Genomic DNA, 20221 nt, shown 5'->3' with positions numbered 1-20221 from the left:
GACTTTGGTGACAATGTGTAATTGTAATGCACTGAGTGTCACAAAAGGTTCATTCTGGAGGTGGGGGTGCTGATCATAGAGGAGACCGCAAGTAGGGGTTGAGAGAGAGGAGGAATGATATGGAAACTATATTTCCTTAAGCTTGAAAAAAGTGAGGGCTAAGAAATATCAACAGGGCAGTTCAGTTTGATTTTGTTGTTATTTGGGAATCATACCCTACAATTGGTGCTCAGGAGCAACTCCTCTGGCCACATTGGACCATGTGGTTCCTGGGATCCAAAATGCCAAGCACATATTCTGACTCTCTGAGCCCTTGGCCCACATATGTCATTTTCATTCTGGTATCCCAGATGACAATAGGAGAGGGGTGAAGGGAACCATTGGAAGCTGCATGGGGAAGGGCATTCATTCTAGCAGGACAGCACATTCCCAGGGCTGCTGGCACCATAAAACCACACCAAGGAGGCAGGGAGAGGAAGAGTTGGAAGCCACCTCCTTGATTCCAAACTACTACGCACAGTGCAGCCAGATCTCCCGTACAAGAGAAGTCTAGTCCCGAGAAGGAAGCATCTTTCTGTCGGCCTCTACAGGAATCTAAGTGAGGGCATTGCTGCCCACAACTCCACTTTAGCAGCATGCACTGTGGAGCTGGGTGGCCTTTGGGGAGTCTGTGGCCATCAGTCTAGCAAAGCATGAAAGACAGAAAAAAAAAAAAGACAGAAGCATGAAAGCATGGTAAGGACAGAGTGACAGTGGTGACATGGGAGAGACAGTGGTGGCACTGAGGTGCCAAAAGTTGGTGGTTAAAATGAACTTGCATCTTCTGCTGAGTTGGGGGTTTGGTGAAAGTATCACTGAGGACCATTTTTATTAGATTAATAGTTATTTGTCATTAATGTTATGAGACGCAAACAACTATTAGAGTTATTAGCTCCAACTGGAAGATATGGATTTATTATTTGAGACTTTTTGTCATGTAGAAAGAAAATGGCAGTAGAACCTAAGTCTGAAACATGACTTGTGGTCTAGATTCTGGAAGCTACCTTCACCAGCCCAGATTCATACTGTGGCCTTGGGGATATACATAGGTGTGTTTCTCCAATGGATGGGGATGTGCCGAAGATGAGGCTGCTCCCTTTGTAGTCACCCAGAAATTTATAGGTCCCCAGTGAGGTCAATGTGTTCTTTCCATTGGCCCTGCTATTTCGAAATCCCTCCTCTGCCCGCCCCCCACCCCAGTTTCACAATAGGTTCTACAGGGCATTGTCTCCTTCCTGGAAACATACTCATTCTAGCCTGCAGCAAAGTTTCATGACAACAATTCGTCTGAGTTGGCTTTCGGTGGTTTTGTTGTTGTTGTTGTTGTTATTTTTGTTTTTGTTTTTCATGCTCAGAAAAGAAAAAGAAAACTTGTGAGAAAATCAAAAACCTCACTGGTTTTCTGATGATCAAAACACAACATGATAGTAACCAACATACGAATTTTCCAGTAATAATTTGTTCTTTCTTGATGTTCTTTTTAAAACTATTATTAGTGCGTGTATATTGAATTATTTACAATGAGAGAAACACCAGTATCTAAGAATTGCCATCCTTAAAATGTCCATAAATTTGCAGCCCGTAGCATTTTTTGTCTTTAATTACCGATCTGTAGTATAAATTCAAGGTCCCATTTTATATCTGCTTTGGAAGCCTTGCAGATAAATCCAAGAAAGATCCAACTTTTCATCCCAGATGAAGATAAACAACATAAGGGTACTATAATAAGGACATGATTTGCTTCGTTTTCTGTAGGCCTTCATGTTTCTTGACCTCCATTTTGGTGAATTGCAAGGAGATACAAGAAAAGCCTGGCATCTGATGACTGTAGGGGACAGTTAGTGACCTCACTTCCCTGACCTGTGTTTATTCCGGATAAGGTGCCAAACTGGCTACAGACAGGCAGAGACATAAGCCTGTAGGAAGGCAGCTGGCTCACTAAGTTTGAGATCAGGAACACATGGTAACATGGCAAGTATCTCTCATGCCCACTCGTGAAAGACTTTTAGCCGAGACCTGAAGCCTCATGGGATGATGCGGCATCCACAAATCTCTCTGTGTGCACTGTCCAGGATATTTATCTGATCTCCTCCTTTTGTTGATATTCAAATGTAGGCCTCTATATTCTCTATGGCAACAATTCTAAAACCCAATATGGACCATGAGCTACATTACATCATGCAGATGAAGCTTTTCTATATCTCCAATGGCCTTGCCTAATCCATCCTATGGCATAAGATGATCCACACTACAATTTAGGGAAGCTACTTTCAACTCCCTTGGAAGAAAACTGAGCCTCAAAGATTAAATGAATTGTCTAAGATCATACACTAATTAGAAATATTCCTGCATCTTCTGCTGATCTACCAACAATTTTATTTTCACACAACATAGCAAACTCTTTACAAACCTTTATAAAATACAGAAAGGAAAAAATATAGTTTTCCATTTTCAGGATTTCATAGTCCATCAAGCATTTTGATAGATATTGTTTATCTAATAAGATGAATATAATTCTCACGTCGTCTAAAATTAGGAAATGGGATATGTTTTTATATTTGTCACTGAAGAAATCTAATTTTTTAATTTTAACACAAAATATGTGTTTTTTATGTTATGTTTTAAGAGACAAATGCATAATGAAATTATTACTGCATTTAGGTAACTAACAAATCGGTGTGTGTGGAGAATGCATCTGAAATTCACTCTTTTTGGTCAATTTTCGGTTTAAAGTACAATATGAACTCATTGTCATTTCCCCCAAAAACTTGATCATTTATTCATCTTTCACTGCTATTGTTTCATACTTTAGATTAGCTTCTCCCAATTTTCTATTTCTCTGTAGCCATGCTAACCACTATATTATTGTCTGCTTCTTCAATGAAATTATTTGAATCAATTCCTCTCTTTCTTTCTCTTCCTCTCTCTCACAAAGTTATCTAACTATAGTTATCTTTTCTTTTCTTTTTGACTTTTCATAATAGATTTATTTAAGCACCATGATTACAAACATGTTTGTAGCTGGGTTTCAGTTGTAGAAAAGAACACCACCACCCCCCTTCACCAATGCAACATTCCCACCACCATTGCTCCCTACCTCCCTCCTCCATAAATAGAGAAGACATGGATTTGAATTACTGTATAAGATATGTGGTAGGATAATAATATATATTTATGTTTAAGTGTTTTGTCTATTGATGATTAAGAATCCATTCATCTTTCTATCAAGACTAAATGTGGATTTGACTAATTTCCATTTTTTTCCACTTAGAAAAACATGAATTGGTTTCAAAGTTGTTTCTACCCCAACAACCTTTAGATTGTCTTTAATGAGGCTGAAAATGATTCATGAATAAAACAATGTGGCTTTTAATGTCATGGCATGTCAGAAAAATTGGTTCAAGTAAAATGAAAAAAAGCCACACTAGTAACTGCATTTTGCTGATACATTAGTTAGGATTCATTAAAAATTTTACATAAAAATTTTACTTTTTGGAGATGCTGGAGGTTGAGACCACAGTTTGCATTGCTCAGAGGCTATTCTTGTCTGTCGGCTCAGGAGTGAGTCCTCCTGTTGCTCAGGAGACCATATAAAGGACCAGAGATTGACCAGATCAGGATTGGCTGCATCCAGGGCAAACATTTTACCTCCTCTATTATGTCTCTGGCCCCCTAGTATGTCTTTTTATTTCAAAAGTCTTTTCTTATTTTCCCAACAGGTATCCTTGAGTAAGAATGATCATCAGGCTTTAATCACCGAAGTTTAGAACTAGAATTGAGATTGAATTCTTCCTTCTTTCCTAACACAAAACGTTAAAACACAAATGTTAACTTTCGGATAGCCTTCAAAAAAAAAGAAAAGGAGACTGTCTTTTCTTTTAACCCAGAATCAGAGTAGACAGTATATGGTACCTCAGAATAGCTGAAATTAAAACCATCACTTAGTTCCCTGTTTGTTCATTGCTTAGAAGTTAGAACTTCTACAATTTGTGGAATTATACTAGCCAAGACCTTCTTAAGAATTTATAGATAAGGTTGCCCAGTGAACTGTCTGATTTGTCACCTTCACCAGCTCCTCTTTCTATTTTTCCTCACCTTTTATTTAAACACCATTGTTACAAAGTTGTCGATGATTGGGTCTCAGTCTTACACCACTGTTCCTCAGGGGACATTTCCCACCACTAATGTCCCCAGTTTCCCTCCCACTTTCCCCCTTGCCTGCCTCTGGACAGGCATTTTACTCCTCTCATTTTTCTCTCTTTCTCTACCCCCCCATTCCCTTTAGACATTGTGGTTTTTGCACTATAATAAAGGAGTATTATGCTTTAACTTTACCTTTGTTTAGCACCCAGTGCTTGTCCAGCATGATCATTTCCAGTTATCATTGTCACAATCATCTCTTCTCTACCCTAACTTACATTGTTCCACTATTTGTGGCTACCTTCCTACCATGGACTGGTCCTCATACCTCTCATTTCTATTGTCTCTGGATTTTGTTATCATACTATCTTTTTTCCTTATATCCCAGAAATGAGTAAAATTAGTCTATGTCTATCTATCTCCCTCTGACTCATTTCATTTATCATAATACTCACCATATCCATCCATCACCAACTCCTCTTTAATAAAACTGAAAACTCTCCCAATGTTTCAAAGACATTTATAAGAAGGGAAAATACTAATTTTTATTTAAAAAAATCTTCAGGTGTAATACAAGAACTTTTTAAGTTCTACGCATGTTAGCAGATGTTGTTAGTATCATGCCTAGGACTTTTTTTTTTTTTAAAGGAAAAGCAAGCTGGTGGAACTAATTTCAGTCCAGTTATCTTAAGATAACCAGAGCTACACAGAGTGACTATGTAAACTTTATCAGAAATTTCTGGACAAAGTTAACAAGAAATGGAGATGCTATTTTTTTTTTATCATAAGCCTACGCAAGCAAATCTGTTGTGTGTGTTTTTTTCCTTCCAAGCTTTTGAACCTTATACTATTTATGCAATTTCAGAGATTCCACAGATCCACATTTAATCTATTGGATAGTTTCTAGACTCTTGCAGGGTTTCAAATAAACAACACTTAAAGAGATTCTGAGCCTTTGTTAGCTAAAGAGCATTTTCAAGAATATTCATTTGAAAGGAAGCAGCACGGAGTGAATGTTCTGTGCTAGATTTATTCCAATTATTTACTTTTTTGAGAAGTGGTATCGTTATGACTATATTAAGCAGGAAACCTAGAAACACAAAGAGAGGTTGTAATCTAACAGACAGATTGTGTTTGTTTTTGCCTCTGTGAAACAACTGAATTGATTAGATATAGTCACCCAATTTACATTCTTTTATTTATCAAATTATATATTCTTTTAGAATGTAACAGCCTTTAAAGGTTGATCAGGCAGTCAATAAAACACATCTTTACTAATATTTTAAACTTTGAATTGGCCATATAGTTTTAACAGATGTGGCAAGTTATGAGATAGTTACTAGCACACATAGCCTACTACAGTGATTTGTTGGTTGGTTGTTTTTTTTTTTTAATAATGGTTCCTAATTTGAACTATGTTGAACACTGTAATACAGTATACATACACACAATTAAAGAAAATTCAGAGGACAATATCTACCCTTACTATGTGTAACACATTTACTCTAATATTTTTATTGTATTCCATTTCATTTTTGAAAAACTGCTTGTCAAGACCTATTAAATTCATGTCACGGTTTCTAGATGGGTGAAAAATCAGATTCGAAAAAATGCCAACTGAAAAAATAATATATGTTGTAACTCTCCAGTGTTATTGCTAATATGAATAATATTGGCATTAAGTGCCAAACATTCTATATGGCACATTTACCAATTGAATCCAAGGTAATTATTGTTTCAGAACCTTACAAGAACACAATTATAAGTTAAAAACAAATGACTTCCTTTATTTTGGCATTTAGAACTTAGACTTAAAGATCTTGGTAAATACAATTCTAAAATAATAAGTTAAGGCTTTTATAATGCTCCAGGAATCCACAGTGTCCACGGATATGCTTTCCTCTCTCTCTTTTTTTTGTTTTTGGATTACACCTGGTGACACTCAGGGGTTACTCCTGGCTATGTGCTCAGAAATTGGTCCTAGCTTGGGGGACTATATGGGACGCCAGGGGATCAAACCTCAGTCTCTTCTAGGCTAGCATGGGCAAGGTAGATGCCTTACTGCTTGTGCCACCACTCTGGCCCCATGCTTCCCTCTTTTATCATGACAGGTCAAATAATTTCCCCTTCCTAGAAGTTAGAAATGACAGATAAATGTAATGAGCTAGTTATGTTCATCTCACCTCATGTTCATACTCTCAGGGACCAATTATATGGCTTTTTTTCCTTTTTAGGACAATCTTGTCAATAAAGAACCCATGTTTTAGATGTCTTTGAACTATAAGGCAGCGACACACATAATGAGAAGTAGAACAAATGCCACTTTACATTGGCAATAGGAACAGAAAGAAACAACCAAGTTCTTGCAAGGAAGTTCATGGAAGAAAGGGCCAAATCCCCACTTTCTGCTCAGCCTGGAGCATAGTTAAGATCCATTAAATTGATTTCACAGTCCACTGATAGGTTGTAAGTCAAGATTTTAACATACCAATCTAAATAGTATATATATAGGATGACAGGCTATGGGAATTCTGTTCAAGTAAATGTATTGAGAACGCTATTAAGAAAACACTTTATCTTAGTATAGTGATCCAATTTGGATTTTGGAATTTGAGATTAAAATAATAGCTTTTCTCAGGGCTCCCTCTCTTCTAGCCCCACTTCCTCTTTCAAGGCCGATCAAGTTAAACTAAAGGCACTTTTCTAGCTTCTGGGTCTGTGGTACATAAGTGAGCACCTATGAAAGCTAGCTGTAAGTAGTTCCAGGTCTCAGATAACCCTAGTTAGTTTTCACCTACATTCTGGCTCTTACAAAGTGGTAAAGGGCAGGACTGGAAAATACAATGGGCAGGACACTTGTTTTGCATGTTTGCATTGCTACAACATAAGAATATTGTGTATTTCCTTTAACAGCTAGCCCAAAGCCTTCATAACACCTACTGTTAGACCCTCAGGTAGAAAGTGAAACATTCACACATATTCTACTCCCATTCTCCCTCAGTTTCCCCTTTACTAACATCTTGTATTAATGTGGTTTGTTCATATTTCCTAATGAGCCCCATTATTAATTTAAAGGAATAGTTTATATTGAGGTTCACTCTTCGTGCTGTAGAATTTGATGAATTATGCCCCAAAGTATAATATCACATATCACTTTTTTAAATTAATATCTTTCTTTAAACACCTTGATTACAAACATGATTATGGTTGGGTTTCAGTCATGTAAAGAACACCCCCCTTCACCAGTGCATTCCTATCACCAATGTCCCAAATATCCCTTCTCCCCACCCCACCCCCGCCTGTACTCTAGACAGGCATTCTACTTCCCTCGTTCATTCTCATTGTTAGGATAGTTCTCAATGTAGTTATTTCTCTAACTACACTCTTTGTGGTGAGCTTCATGAAGTGAGCTGGAACTTCCAGCCCTCCTCTCTTTTGTCTCTGAAAATTATTGCAATTTTTGAAATTTCATTTCTTAAAACCCATATATGAGTGAGACTATTCTGTGTCTTTCTTTCTCCCTCTGACTTATTTCACTCAGCATAATAGATTTCATGTCCATCTATGTATAGGAAAATTTCATGACTTTATCACTCCTGATGTCTGCATAATATGCCATTGTGTATATGTACCACAGTTTTTTTAGCCATTCATCTGTTGAAGGGCATCTTGGTTGTTTCCATATTCTGGCTAGTCACATATCACTTACATTACTATTTCAAATAGTTTCATTGTCGTAAACATGCCTTTTAATCTGAATATATGCTGTACTCTCATTTGACCAAGTACTTATCTTTTTGTCTTTTCAAAAATATCATTAACAAGAGAATATATAGGTTTTTACAGGCTGGCCTCTTGCATTGAGTGTTTGAAGATCCTTCAGATAATGTTGTGGCATGATAAGTCATTATTATTACGTTTTTATTGCCGAATGCGGTCCAGGTGTGAGTGAATCTGGTTTCTAATTGAGGACATAGTGGTTGTTTCCAGTTTGGGTAAAGGCAGAACATGTTGGTCATGTTCTCAACTTCTTGTAGTAGCTATAAAGAAGCAGAGAGTGAATCTGTGCCTGGCTTGGTAAGAAACTACCAGGCCATCTTCTTTTTTTTTAATTTTAATATATATTTTATTTAAACACCTTGATTACAAACATCATTATGGTTGGGTTTAAGTCATGTAAAGAACACCCCCCTTCACCAGTGCAACATTCCCATCACCAATGTCCCAAATCTCCCTCCTCCCCACCCAACCCCCGCCTGTACTCTAGACAGGCTATCTATTTCCCTCATACATTCTCATTATTAGGATAGTTCAAAAGGTAGTTATTTCTCTAACTAAACTCATCACTCTTTGTGGTGAGCTTCATGAGGTGAGCTGTAACTTCCAGCCCTTCCCTCTTTTGTGTCTGAAAATTATTATTGCAAGAATGTCTTTCATTTTTCTTAAAACCCATAGATGAGTGAGACTATTCTGCATTTCTCTCTCTCTCTCTCTCTCTCTGACTTATTTCACTCAGCATAATAGATTCCATGTACATTCATGTATAGGTAAATTTCATGACTTCATCTCTCCTGACAGCTGCATAATATTCCATTGTGTATATGTACCACAGTTTCTTTAGCCATTCATCTGTTGAAGGGTATCTTGGTTATTTCCAGAGTCTTGCTATGGTAAATAGTGCTGCAATGAATATAGGTGTAAGGAAGGGATTTTTGTATTGTATTTTTGTGTTCCTAGGGTATATTCCTAGGAGTGGTATAGCTGGATCGTATGGGAGCTCAATTTCCAGTTTTTGGAGGAATCTCCATATTGCTTTCCATAAAGGTTGAACTAGATGGCATTCCCACCAGCAGTGGATAAGAGTTCCTTTCTTTCCACATCCCTGCCAACACTGCTTGTTCTCATTCATTGTGATGTGTGCCAATCTCTGGGGTGTGAGGTGGTACCTCATAGTTGTTTTGATTTGCATCTCCCTGATGATTAGTGATGTGGAGCATTTTTCCATGTGTCTTTTGGCCATATGTATTTCTTCTTTGTCAAAGTGTCTGTCCATTTCTTCTCCCCATTTTTTGATGGGATTAGATTTTATTTTCTTGTAAAGTTCTGTCAGTGCCTTGTATATTTTGGAGATTAGCCCCTTATCTGATGGGTATTGGGTGAATAGTTTCTCCCACTCAGTGGGTGGCTCTTGTATCCTGGGCATTATTTCCTTTGAGGTACAGAAGCTTCTCAGCTTTATATATTCCCATCTGTTAGTCTCTGCTTTTACTTGCTTGGAGAGTGCAGTTTCCTCCTTGAAGATGCCTGTAGTCTCAATGTCCTGGAGTGTTTTGCCTACGTATTTTTCTATATATCTTATGGTTTCGGGTCTGATATCGAGGTCTTTCATCCATTTGTATTTTACCTTTGTACATGATGTTAACTGGGGGTCTAAGTTCAATTTTTTGCAAGTGGCTATCCAATTGTGCCAACACCACTTGTTGAAGAGGCTTTCTCTGCTCCATTTAGGATTTCCTGCTCCTTTATCAAAAATTAGGTGATTGTATGTCTGGGGAACATTTTCTGAGTATTCAAGCCTATTCCACTGATCTGAGGGCCTGTCTTTATTCCAATACCATGCTGTTTTGATAACTATTGCTTTGTAGTAAAGTTTAAAGTTGGGGAAAGTAATTCCTCCCATATTCTTTTTTCCAATGAATGCTTTAGCTATTTTAGGGTGTTTATTGTTCCAATTAAATTTCAAAAGTGGCCAGGCCATCTTCTAAAGTGGCTGGGCAATTCTGAATTTTTACCAGTGTTGAACAAGAAAGAGTCCCTTGGCTTATTTTATAGCCTCACAATCACTTAGTGCTGCATCAGCATTTCTAAATTTTGCCATTCTAATAAGGCCTATAGAACTCTCTTGGTGGTGTCTTTTCTTTGTTGTTGTTGTTGTTGTTGTTGTTGTTGTTGTTGTTTGGGGGGCCATAACCAGCAGCACTCAGGAGTTACTCCTGGCTCTGTGGATCTGTGCTCAGAACTCATTTCTGGCAGGCTCAGGAGACCATATAGGATGCTAGAGATCAAATCTGGGTTGACTGTCTACAAGGCCACTGTCCTACCTACCCACTATCTCTCTAGCCCCAAGTTGAGCATCTGTTTATATGCTTATTTGTCAACTATATATCGCCCTTAATAAGGTATCTGTTCAGCTCTTGTGCCTAATTTTAAAAGTTTCTCTGTTTTTATTGTTGCTTACTGTATTACATGCTCATATATTAATTATATAGCTATACTCTTGGAATATATTGGTTTTGGGGCTATACCCAGTGATTCTCAGGGGTTACTCCTAGCTATGCACTCAGAAATCACTGGATTGAAGGACCATAAAGGATGCTGGGGATTGAACCAAGGCTCGTTCTATAGGCCTTACCGCTGTGCTACCACATCGGCCCTGGAATACGTGTGTGTGTGTGTGTGTGTGTGTGTGTGTGTGTGTGTGTGTGAGAGAGAGAGAGAGAGAGAGTTGAACAGTGCATTCATCTCAATGTCATGAATAGATGATTGGAAATGGTGACTTTTAGCAAAACAACATCTTCAAATACTGTTATTTTATTCAAAACCAGCCAAAATTCTTTCCTTTCTCACCAGCCTTCTAGTGAAATGATGTGGAACAGAAAATAATTATTTGAGGGCCTGCTATCTACAATGATAACACTATTACATTTTATGCTATTATTAAAGCACATTATCACAGTCATTTAACATAAATGAGTTGAGAGAATTCTCAGAATATTTTACTTTTCAATGGAAACCATTGACATCTCTCTTACACTGCATCCACCGATACCTCTCAACGCTCCTAGCTTCACTCAGGTGCCCTGACCTTGGCTCATGGCACTGCAAATTAGAAAGTCAACCTCTCAATCCAACCTTCTCTTGATGACATTTCTTTCTTCCACACCCTCCATCAGTTCCTTCTAAATGCTGATTCAGACTCACTGCAGGACCCCGACATTTCATTTGAATCCCTCAGAGACCCCAGGCCACTTCAGGATCTTCTTGTTTATAGTTAGAGGAGCAACAAATTGACCTAACTTGCAAATTCATAGTAAATGGGGCTGAAAAAATAGTTCTTCTTTAAATTACTTAGCACAGTAAATTAAATGGAATTGAAAAACCAGATGTTCCTTGAGTCATACCAAGAGACTGACAATCTATAAATTCAACAGGGGAAATGAGAAGCTGGGGAGAGGGATGGGTGGGAGTAAGGGTCCTATAGACCAATGAGACCCTAAAAGATATTTCTTGCACTAAATACATGCTCCCATTTCACTTTTGCTTTTTAGAGCAATGATCATATTTTAGCAAGCAATTTACCTGGAAAACATCAGGCATATCATCAAATCTCTATAAGAATAAAAGTCAAATTGGAACTTCTGCCAAGATTTCTAAACAACCCATCATACTGACTCACTCTCATTAGTAAAAGCATGAAAGTAGACACAACATTTTGCATATATTTTCAGGATCTTTATGTGAAGATGCAAAGTTTCATGATTAGGGAAGCTTCAGGCATTTCTTTTAGTAGACTTATATAGTGAAGATCATACATTGAATTTGGTTGAAATAATTTTTTTTTAAATTCAAAAACTAAAAGCTTTACATGCATTTTTTTTTTTTTTTTTTTTTTTTTGGTTTTTGGGTCACACCCGACAACACTCAGGGGTTACTCCTGGCTCTTCGCTCAGAAATCGTTCCTGGTAGGCTCGGGGGACCAAATAGGATGCTGGGATTTGAACCACCGTCCTTCTACATGCAAGGCGAACACTTTACTGCTGTGCTATCTCTCTGGCCCCTTTACATGCATTTAAAAAAAATAAAACACATCGTTTGGAAGAATGTTCTGGACTTCCTTTTGTCCATAGGGCTCTGGAGAGGAAATACTTGTAGCCATTTTTGCTTTTTATTCTATAGTTGGTCATGTCTTTATCTTCAAATAGTTGGCTGAATTCTTGAAATAATTAATAATTAAATTAATATTTGTCTGGTTCTCGAATTTTTCAATGACTTATATTAGTTTCCCTCTATGATAGCTTCACTTACAAAGGGTAACTCTAGATTCTCATCTGGGATACCAATTTTATCTTCCTAGTCAGTCTTATAAAACTCCTTGGTCTTTATTTTGTTAAAATAGAAATAATACGGGGAAAAATGAGGGAGACCAAAATTGGATTGTAAACCTATCACAGCAAGAAAATATCATCAGAAAACAGAGCACATCAGTGGCACAGAGGGTAGGATGTTTGCCTTGTATGCTGCTGATCCAAATTCCATCCCTTGCAACCCATATGGTTCTCAGAGCTAACCAGGAGTAATTTCTGAGCACAGAGCCAGGAATAGACTGGCCCAAAAATAAAAAAAAGAAAGAAAGAAAACATCATAATCTAAACATGGAGCTGTATACATTATAAACAAACTCGGACACATATTTTGAAAGATCTACTTGGAGTTTTTTGATCAGTTTTATTGACATGGCTACAGCTTCCGACCCCTATTAAAAAGCTGAAATCTCTGTGGTTTTCTTTGAGTAGTTCTTGTTTTTAAAAGGAGCAATCTGATAATCTAACCACTCCTATTTTCTTAGAGCATTCTACTCCAGAGACATAACTAGGCAAGCGATAAGAATAGCAATGGGAATGTACTCATCGGGCTGATGAGAAGTGTGGGTGAACTCCTAGCTCCCCTTTTGCCAGGGTGCTGGACCTTTCTCTCTTCCTTCCCTACAGAATGGACGACATACTGATCGGAGCCCCTCTCTTTATGGAACGGGAATTTGAGAGTAACCCTCGAGAAGTAGGGCAAGTCTACTTGTATTTGCAAGAGAGTGCACTCCTCTTCAGAGACCCACAGGTGCTAACAGGCACGGAGGTCTTTGGGAGATTCGGAAGTGCGGTGGCACATCTGGGAGACCTGAACCAGGACGGATACAATGGTAATTGGGGCCAGTGTGGGGAATGTGTGTTTGTGCCCTGACTGCAGGGAATCTTGCAGGAAGGAAGCAGGGGTCATTCCGAAGCATTCGCTAGATTTGCACGTTTTGGTTCATTGCACTGTTTCCATCAAAAGCTGCTGAAATAGCAAGGCTAGGGAAAGTGCCTATATTCAAGATGAATGTGAATGTTACTAGACAGTTTCCCCTCGGTGATTTACAAGTTATGGAAGAGAAACTAAAAAAGGGGAAAGATTGTTTTCTAAAGTTGATGTTTGATTTTAATGACACAGAGAACAAATCCGTGCATGCTGCTAATATTAGCAATTTTATTGACTTTCAGCCAACCTAGAGAGTAACATCTAGGTAAGGCTTCATTTTAATAGGTCTGCACAATTCAGCTTAACTTCAGTGTCAGTGTCAGGAATAAGACGATATTAAGCTCTTGCCTTTGAGTTGTGGTTCTTTACATCAATCAGGAATCTGTGACTACCTTTGAAATAGTCTCAACTCAGGAAAAGCATGACACAAAATTTTACAGACTTTTCTTTTTTAGTTTTTAAGAACCAAGGTAGAGAGGATTTTGTTTTGTTGTTGTTGCCGCTTTAGGGTTTTTCTTTTTGTTTTGTTTTGTTTTGGTGGGTTTTTTTGTTTTTGTGTTTTGTTTTTTGTTTTTTGTTTTTTTTTTTTTTGGTTTTTGGGCCACACCTAGCAGTGCTCATGGGGTTACTCCTGGCTGTTTGCTCAGAAATAGCTCCTGGTAGGCACGGGGGACCATATGGGACACCGGGATTCGAACCAACCACCTTTGGTCCTGGATCGGCTGCTTGCAAGGCAAACGCCGCTGTGCTATCTCTCCGGGGCCCTGCTTTAGGTTTTTGAGCCTCCACCCAGTGGTGCTCAGGAGTTACTCCTCGCATAGGGGGTCATTGATGACAGTGCTCTGGGAGACCCATATGGGATGCTAGGGATTGAATCTTGCTCAGCTGCATGCAAGTCAAACACCCTATACTATCACTCTGGCCCCAGTAGAGAGGATTTCTTAACTGAAGTTTGAGGAAGTTAGCTAGCATTTACTCAAACAAAATGACCCAGAAAGTATTTACATCAGCTAGTATCTTTGGCAGGCACTAGTCTTAAATATAAAAAAATAAATACCCAAACAATGTATGGGGAGTAATTGTTAAAGAGCTTCCATAAAATATAATTGTATACTAAAATGTCAGAGCAACTTTGGTCCCAAGGGGCCTTACTAGGTCTGTGAGGGGTTAGTCTGTAGTGTGGGGGCATCAGTACAGCCCTGGTTTTGCTCTAGCTCTACTGACACCTACAAGATGTTGGATGCAGTGTCTCCAGGTCTGCGTGGGGTGAAGTTTCTATTCCAGGGCTGAGTTTCAACAGTATGGCCACTTCCAGAATCAGAACAAGTGGAGAGTAGGGGAATGCAGTGCAGGGAATCTTCAACAAATGACTGGATTACTAGTTCAAATTAAGGGCCCAGACGTCGTGGTCCCTCAAGTCAGAGTGTAGCCCCTGAGCCATGCAAGGTATAGCCCTAAACAAAGGACAACAGACATTCTATGGGATGTCAAGAGCTATCTTGTTCTAATTTAATTGTATGTTGAGTATCTATTATTGTCTAGCGCATGTACCTATTACATTTATGATTACATATCTGTGAGGGCTACTAGCTGTAGAAATCACGTCATCTATTTCAAAAAAAATTTACATAGTTGATCATAAATATATTTGTTTCCAGTAAGTTTAAAGCAAAATTGCTGGGGAAAAAATGGAAAGAAAAAAATGAAATTGAAAAGAAAAGAAAGATAAAAAAGTAAAAGTACAGTAGCAAGCTCATTTGTGAAAATAATTACATCACCAATGAAGTCATTACTACAATGACAGAAGGTTTAGTGAACTCTTGTTGTTACATGTCCTGTCTGTTAAATTGGGGTGTTTCTTTAGGGATGACAGCATGAAACAGATGAAGTTGTCTAGAAACTCAGAGCTAAGATACTCTGAATTTTAGGAGCATACACTCAGTTTTTTGGGTCTCCTGGAAGAAGGCCCAGTTTGAACATGACGACTGAATTTGTGGGTGTGGTTTCAGCTGCCAGACTTTTGTAGAAGAAGGAAGTTACTAGGGATGATGCCCACACCTGTTCCAAAAAATACCCTGGTGATATCAGCCCCCAAACCAGCGTATCTAAAGTGTGGTCAGATCAGTGTTTCCGCAGGGAATCATACAGGGTCAATGATGAGCAGGCCATCAGAAAATAGCGATTCTTGGTGATGGAGGACAGCAAACATAACTTTGGTAGGGTTGGGGACAGTGAAATTATTTTGTTTTGTTGTTTTGTTTGTGGGCCATACCCGGTGGCACTCAGGAGTTACTCCTAGCTCTGTGCTAAAAATTTGCTCCTGGTAGGCTCAGGGGACTATATGGGATGCTGGGAATAGAACCCGGGTCTGTCCCAGGTCAGCAATGTGCATAGCAAACCCCCTACCGCTATGCTATCACTGCTGTCCGAGGACTGTGAAATTTTAATTCATAACTTTTTCTGTAGAAGAAACCATTGTCTTACACACTGTTATAAAAATTTGTTCCTTCTAGGAATTCTGTAGTTAAAATGAGATCTCCAGGGGCCAGAGAGATAGTGCAGCAGGGAGGGCACTTGCCTTGCATGTGGCTGACTTGGGTTAGATCTCCAGCATCCCATATGGTCCCTCATGCCTACTAGGAATGATTCCTGACTACAAAACCAGAAGAAAGCTCTGAGCTCTACCAGAAATGACCCCCAAAACAAAAACAAATTTTCACTGTTTGGAGACAATTGTCCTGTCTCTAAAACATTTACCATGTATAAAACATGTTGCTCTGTTCCCTTCTTCCTCCCCTTGCTAGGATATTGCCATTGGTGCTCCCATTCGCAGGCAAGGATACGGCGAGGCAAAGTGCTCATTTACAATGGGAACAAGGACGGCCTCACACCCAGGCCCTTCCCAAATTCTGCAAGGAGCTTGGGGCCCTCCCAGGCGTCCTTCTGGCTTTGGGTTCACTTTAAGAGGCGATTCTGACATAGACATGAATGATTATCCAGGTATGGTTTGCTTTCTTCTCCCCTGAGACAGTCTGCTTCCTAGAAAGAATTGATGCTCTGGAAAACCATCACATGCAAACATGAGAAGGAAACCAGCGTCATAGTGTGTGTATATGTGTGTGTGTGAATGTGTGTTTGCATGGCATACACACATATACGTGATTCTAAAGTGACTTTCATGAGAATCCGAGACCAGACAAAACAAACACTCCCTTTCCCCGTCAATAGAAACATTTAGAAAGGCAAGATGGCTTTGGAGAAAATGCCCCTGGGCATAAAATATGTCAAAATTGTGAGAGAACGCTTTATTCAAAGCCCCCATGAGTGTATTCTCTTCTCTGACACATGCCTCTGCCCCTGCTTCCATCCTATAGGAGAATAGAATTGAACCCCCTATAAGTCCCTCTTAAATTCATCGTCTCTTATTAATGCAATTGTGAGTCCAATAATCCTGCCATAACGCTGACATTTTCAGAATGTTTTGAATAGTTTGCAGTAACAAGTTGAGTTCCTTGAGTTGGGTTGAATATTTTTCCCCCATCAAGGACAAAGAAATTGGTTTTGGAGAGGAACCACAAACTATTCTTGATTACCTTCATTCGTTTGGAAAACTCATGGAAACTCAAGAAGCGCAAAGAACTAATTCATTTTGTGCATGCTGTTTATAGAAAATATGGATTTGCCTTAAAAAGATGGTTTTTGTAATCAGGGTTTATTAGCAGAGAAAAATCAGTCTTCTCAGGGTTATCGGTTCAACTTTGACTTTGTATGTTGGCAATTTTGAATGGTTTCAATAAATACTTAGAAAATCATTAATAGTTAACTGACAGCTTCAACTATTATTAAAACCATATCACTTTCTACCATCTCTTCCCTAATAGGGTATTTTCCATATGTAGTGTTTTTTTAATTATTTCTGGTTTCGGGGCAGCGGGCCAATAAACTATTGCCTAAATATACTTCACTAAATTTCAATACTTTGGCTTTCTCTTTTCCTCTGGGATTATGCAAAAACGGGATACCGCAACATAGTTCTATAAATTTTTCAGAATCTTTCATGGTATTAGCATAGCCTTGCAGTGGGCATATTGCAGATTTAGTATTACAAATTTAAGTTTCCCCCAATTTCCTATGAAAAGTCATGTTCCAATGAAACTTTTCTCAAGTCAAAGTGATGTCATTTGAAGAACAATTACCTCTCATCACGTGGAAAAGTTTTTTAAGGGATTCCCAAATATCTACCCAGATTGCACCAAATTCCCATAAAATCTAAAAGAATGCTAATAGCTAGTAAAAGCGGCAATGATCTGGTAAATATACAACCTCCAAATTGGGGGCTTTCAGGGAAAGAAGTCTGAGGGGGACAAAGAACATTTTTGTATACACTGCCTTCATGGCCAATGCTATTTTTGCTTTTGGTTGTAAAAGCAAAAATCCTTTTCAGATTTCTTTCGACTCACCAAACAAGTAATATGGATTTTTTGTTTTTTGGTCAAATAGGAATTTTCAGTGGGCGGGAACAGCTGGATAGGACATATAAATGCTCCAAACATATAGCAATTTAAAGAGCATCTAGTTGGGGCCAGAGAGATAGCACAGTGGCGCTTGCCTTGCAAGCAGCCAACCCAGGACCTAAGGTGGTTGGTTCGAATCCCGGTGTCCCATATGGTCCCCCGTGCCTGCCAGGAGCGATTTCTGAGCAGATAGCCAGGAGTAACCCCTGAGAACCACTGGGTGTGGCCCAAAAACCAAAAAAAAAAAAAAAAAAAAAAAAGAGCATCTAGTTATACTAATTATCTTAGGTTCTATCACACTAATTACAATGATGGTTGGTGGTGTTGACTGGAGGAAGGGACTGTCTTATATCATATATTTTATTGTATTTGAAATGGTCCCCAAATCTAGGTCCCTTGTGTAATTTCTTCTCTGAGTATGGGCTGGGCAATCGATACAATTTAACTCCTAAGTGGCAGTTTTGGAATAAATTTATGCCTGAGTCCGGAATGACTGTACTATCTGCTTAGTAATAGAAAGAGAATATTGAATTACCAGACCAATGACATCCTTCAACAGCTCCTAAAAGAGCCAGAAGGAGAGAAAGATAATAAATATTCTCTCCAAGGGTAGTCTTTCAAAAAAAAAAGTGGGGCTTAAGAGGAATGGGAAATGGAGAAGCTAAAATAAATGCAATGTTATCCATTGGCTATCTCTTAATTGTCTTTTCCTTCTACTCTTATATAGAAAGTACATTGAGGTTTTGCTGGTCAGTAACTGTTTCTGTGGCAGCCAATTTCTCTTTGTTGTTGTTTTGTTTGTTTTGTTTTGTTTCGAACCTAGAGGTGCTCAGGGGTTACTCCTGGCTCTGAGCTCAGAAATCACTCCTGGCAGGCTCGGGGGACCATATGAGATACCGGGAATCAAACCCAGGTCCATCCTAGGTTGGCTGCATGCAAGACAAATGCCCTATGCTATTGCTCCGGCCCCTATTGTAGCCAATTTAATTTAAAGAAACTCATGGTGATAATGGATGAATGCATCTGGCTGGGATGTTACTAAAACAGGTCTCCATGCTGCTGCAGCAGGTCCTCCCTCAGGAAAGTCCTGCTGCTTTCTTTGTTTTTATTTTTATTGGCCACACCCAGTGGTACTCGGGTTACTCCTAGCTCTGCACTTAAAAATTACTCCTGACAGCCTCAGAGGACCATATGGGATGCTGGGGATCAAACCTAGGCTGGCCTCATGCAAGGAAAATCCACTACCCACTGTACTTTCTCTTCGGCTTCTCTTTATACTTTCTGAGTTCATCTCTACATCAGTAGCCCTGGATTTTGGTCTCAATTCTGCCTCTAGTTGAAACCTCGATGTCTTGTGCTTCATGCTTCTGAAACATTTTCTCTGTCCTGAATCTTCTTGCAGAAAGAAGGTCTCTCAGAGAAGCATTTTCAACTTGACTCACTCCCTAGGTCATATCAAGAGGCAAAACTGCCTTGCAGGCAAGACACAAGACTCTGCTAGGGACGTGAGTTTGAACTTTGCAGGCAGGAGATAGTAATTCTACAGTCCACTTGCATCACTACTCAATTTGCCATAACTAAATTCCATTTAGCACTCAAGCTTCTGTCTTCATTCTGATGAAAAAACTCACCCTTGTGTAGCTTTTAGATCTGAACTGAATCTAATTCAATTCAGTGTTGATTCAGAATCCAGATTCTTCTTCCTCTGGCTATGGCCACTGTCCCAAGAAGGGTGTCACCAAAGGTATGACCAATTGGTAGGAAAGCCTACCTCTCTATATCTTTGGATGTTGTTAGCTACTGAGTGAAGGATGGCTCAAGACTTCCCTGGTTTTTAAAGTTTCTTAGTGAATCCACTAGCTCTTGTAGCGACCGCTGCTCTCAAGTTCTTTTTGTCCTGTTCCTAATATTATTTTTTTGTTGGTTTGATTTGGTTTGGATTTTTTTTTTTTTGGCCAATTCCAGTGGTGTTCAGGAGTTATGTTATTCCTGGCTCTGCACTCAGGAATTATTTCTGGGAGTGTTCCGGGGACCATATGAGATGCCAAGAATTTAATCCCAGTCAGCCATATGCAAGGCAAATGTGCTATCCAATGCACTATTGTTCTAACCCACGAAATATTAATTTGGCCTCTCCTAGTTTTCCCTCACAAGTGATGCCAACACTGGGAATCAGATACCCACAGATGAGTCTTTTGGTTTCTGTAATGATTCCTTAGACATCTCAATCTGATTCCTCCATTAACTAGTTTAATTTTCCACTTAGGCACCCTATTATTCCATCCTAGTGTACCCTATTTCACCTAATAGGACTAAAGTCTTCTTGGATTTCGCCTAGGAAACAACAGAAACCCTCCTTCCCTTTCTGCAGAGGATCCTGGATCTCGCTGTTCACCCACAGCCTGTACCTTGAGCCTGTCAGAGTCTCTCTTGGAACTATGGCTCTAGAACTTAAA

At 39.0% G+C, this 20221-nt stretch overlaps 1 protein-coding gene across 1 annotated transcript in view; it reads left to right on the top strand.

The window, feature by feature from the left end:
• The window catches only part of ITGA8 (integrin subunit alpha 8), a 169383-nt gene that overhangs the window by 50482 nt on the left and 98680 nt on the right, over positions 1 to 20221 (top strand). The window contains 3 exon segments of the mRNA XM_049777530.1: positions 12948 to 13153; positions 16056 to 16138; positions 16140 to 16251. Coding sequence (XP_049633487.1) covers positions 12948 to 13153; positions 16056 to 16138; positions 16140 to 16251 — 401 coding nt within the window.

This window comes from Suncus etruscus, chromosome 7, assembly GCF_024139225.1.
Source record: "Suncus etruscus isolate mSunEtr1 chromosome 7, mSunEtr1.pri.cur, whole genome shotgun sequence".
NCBI lineage: Eukaryota > Metazoa > Chordata > Mammalia > Eulipotyphla > Soricidae > Suncus > Suncus etruscus.
This window is presented reverse-complemented; position numbering and strand designations above follow the sequence as displayed.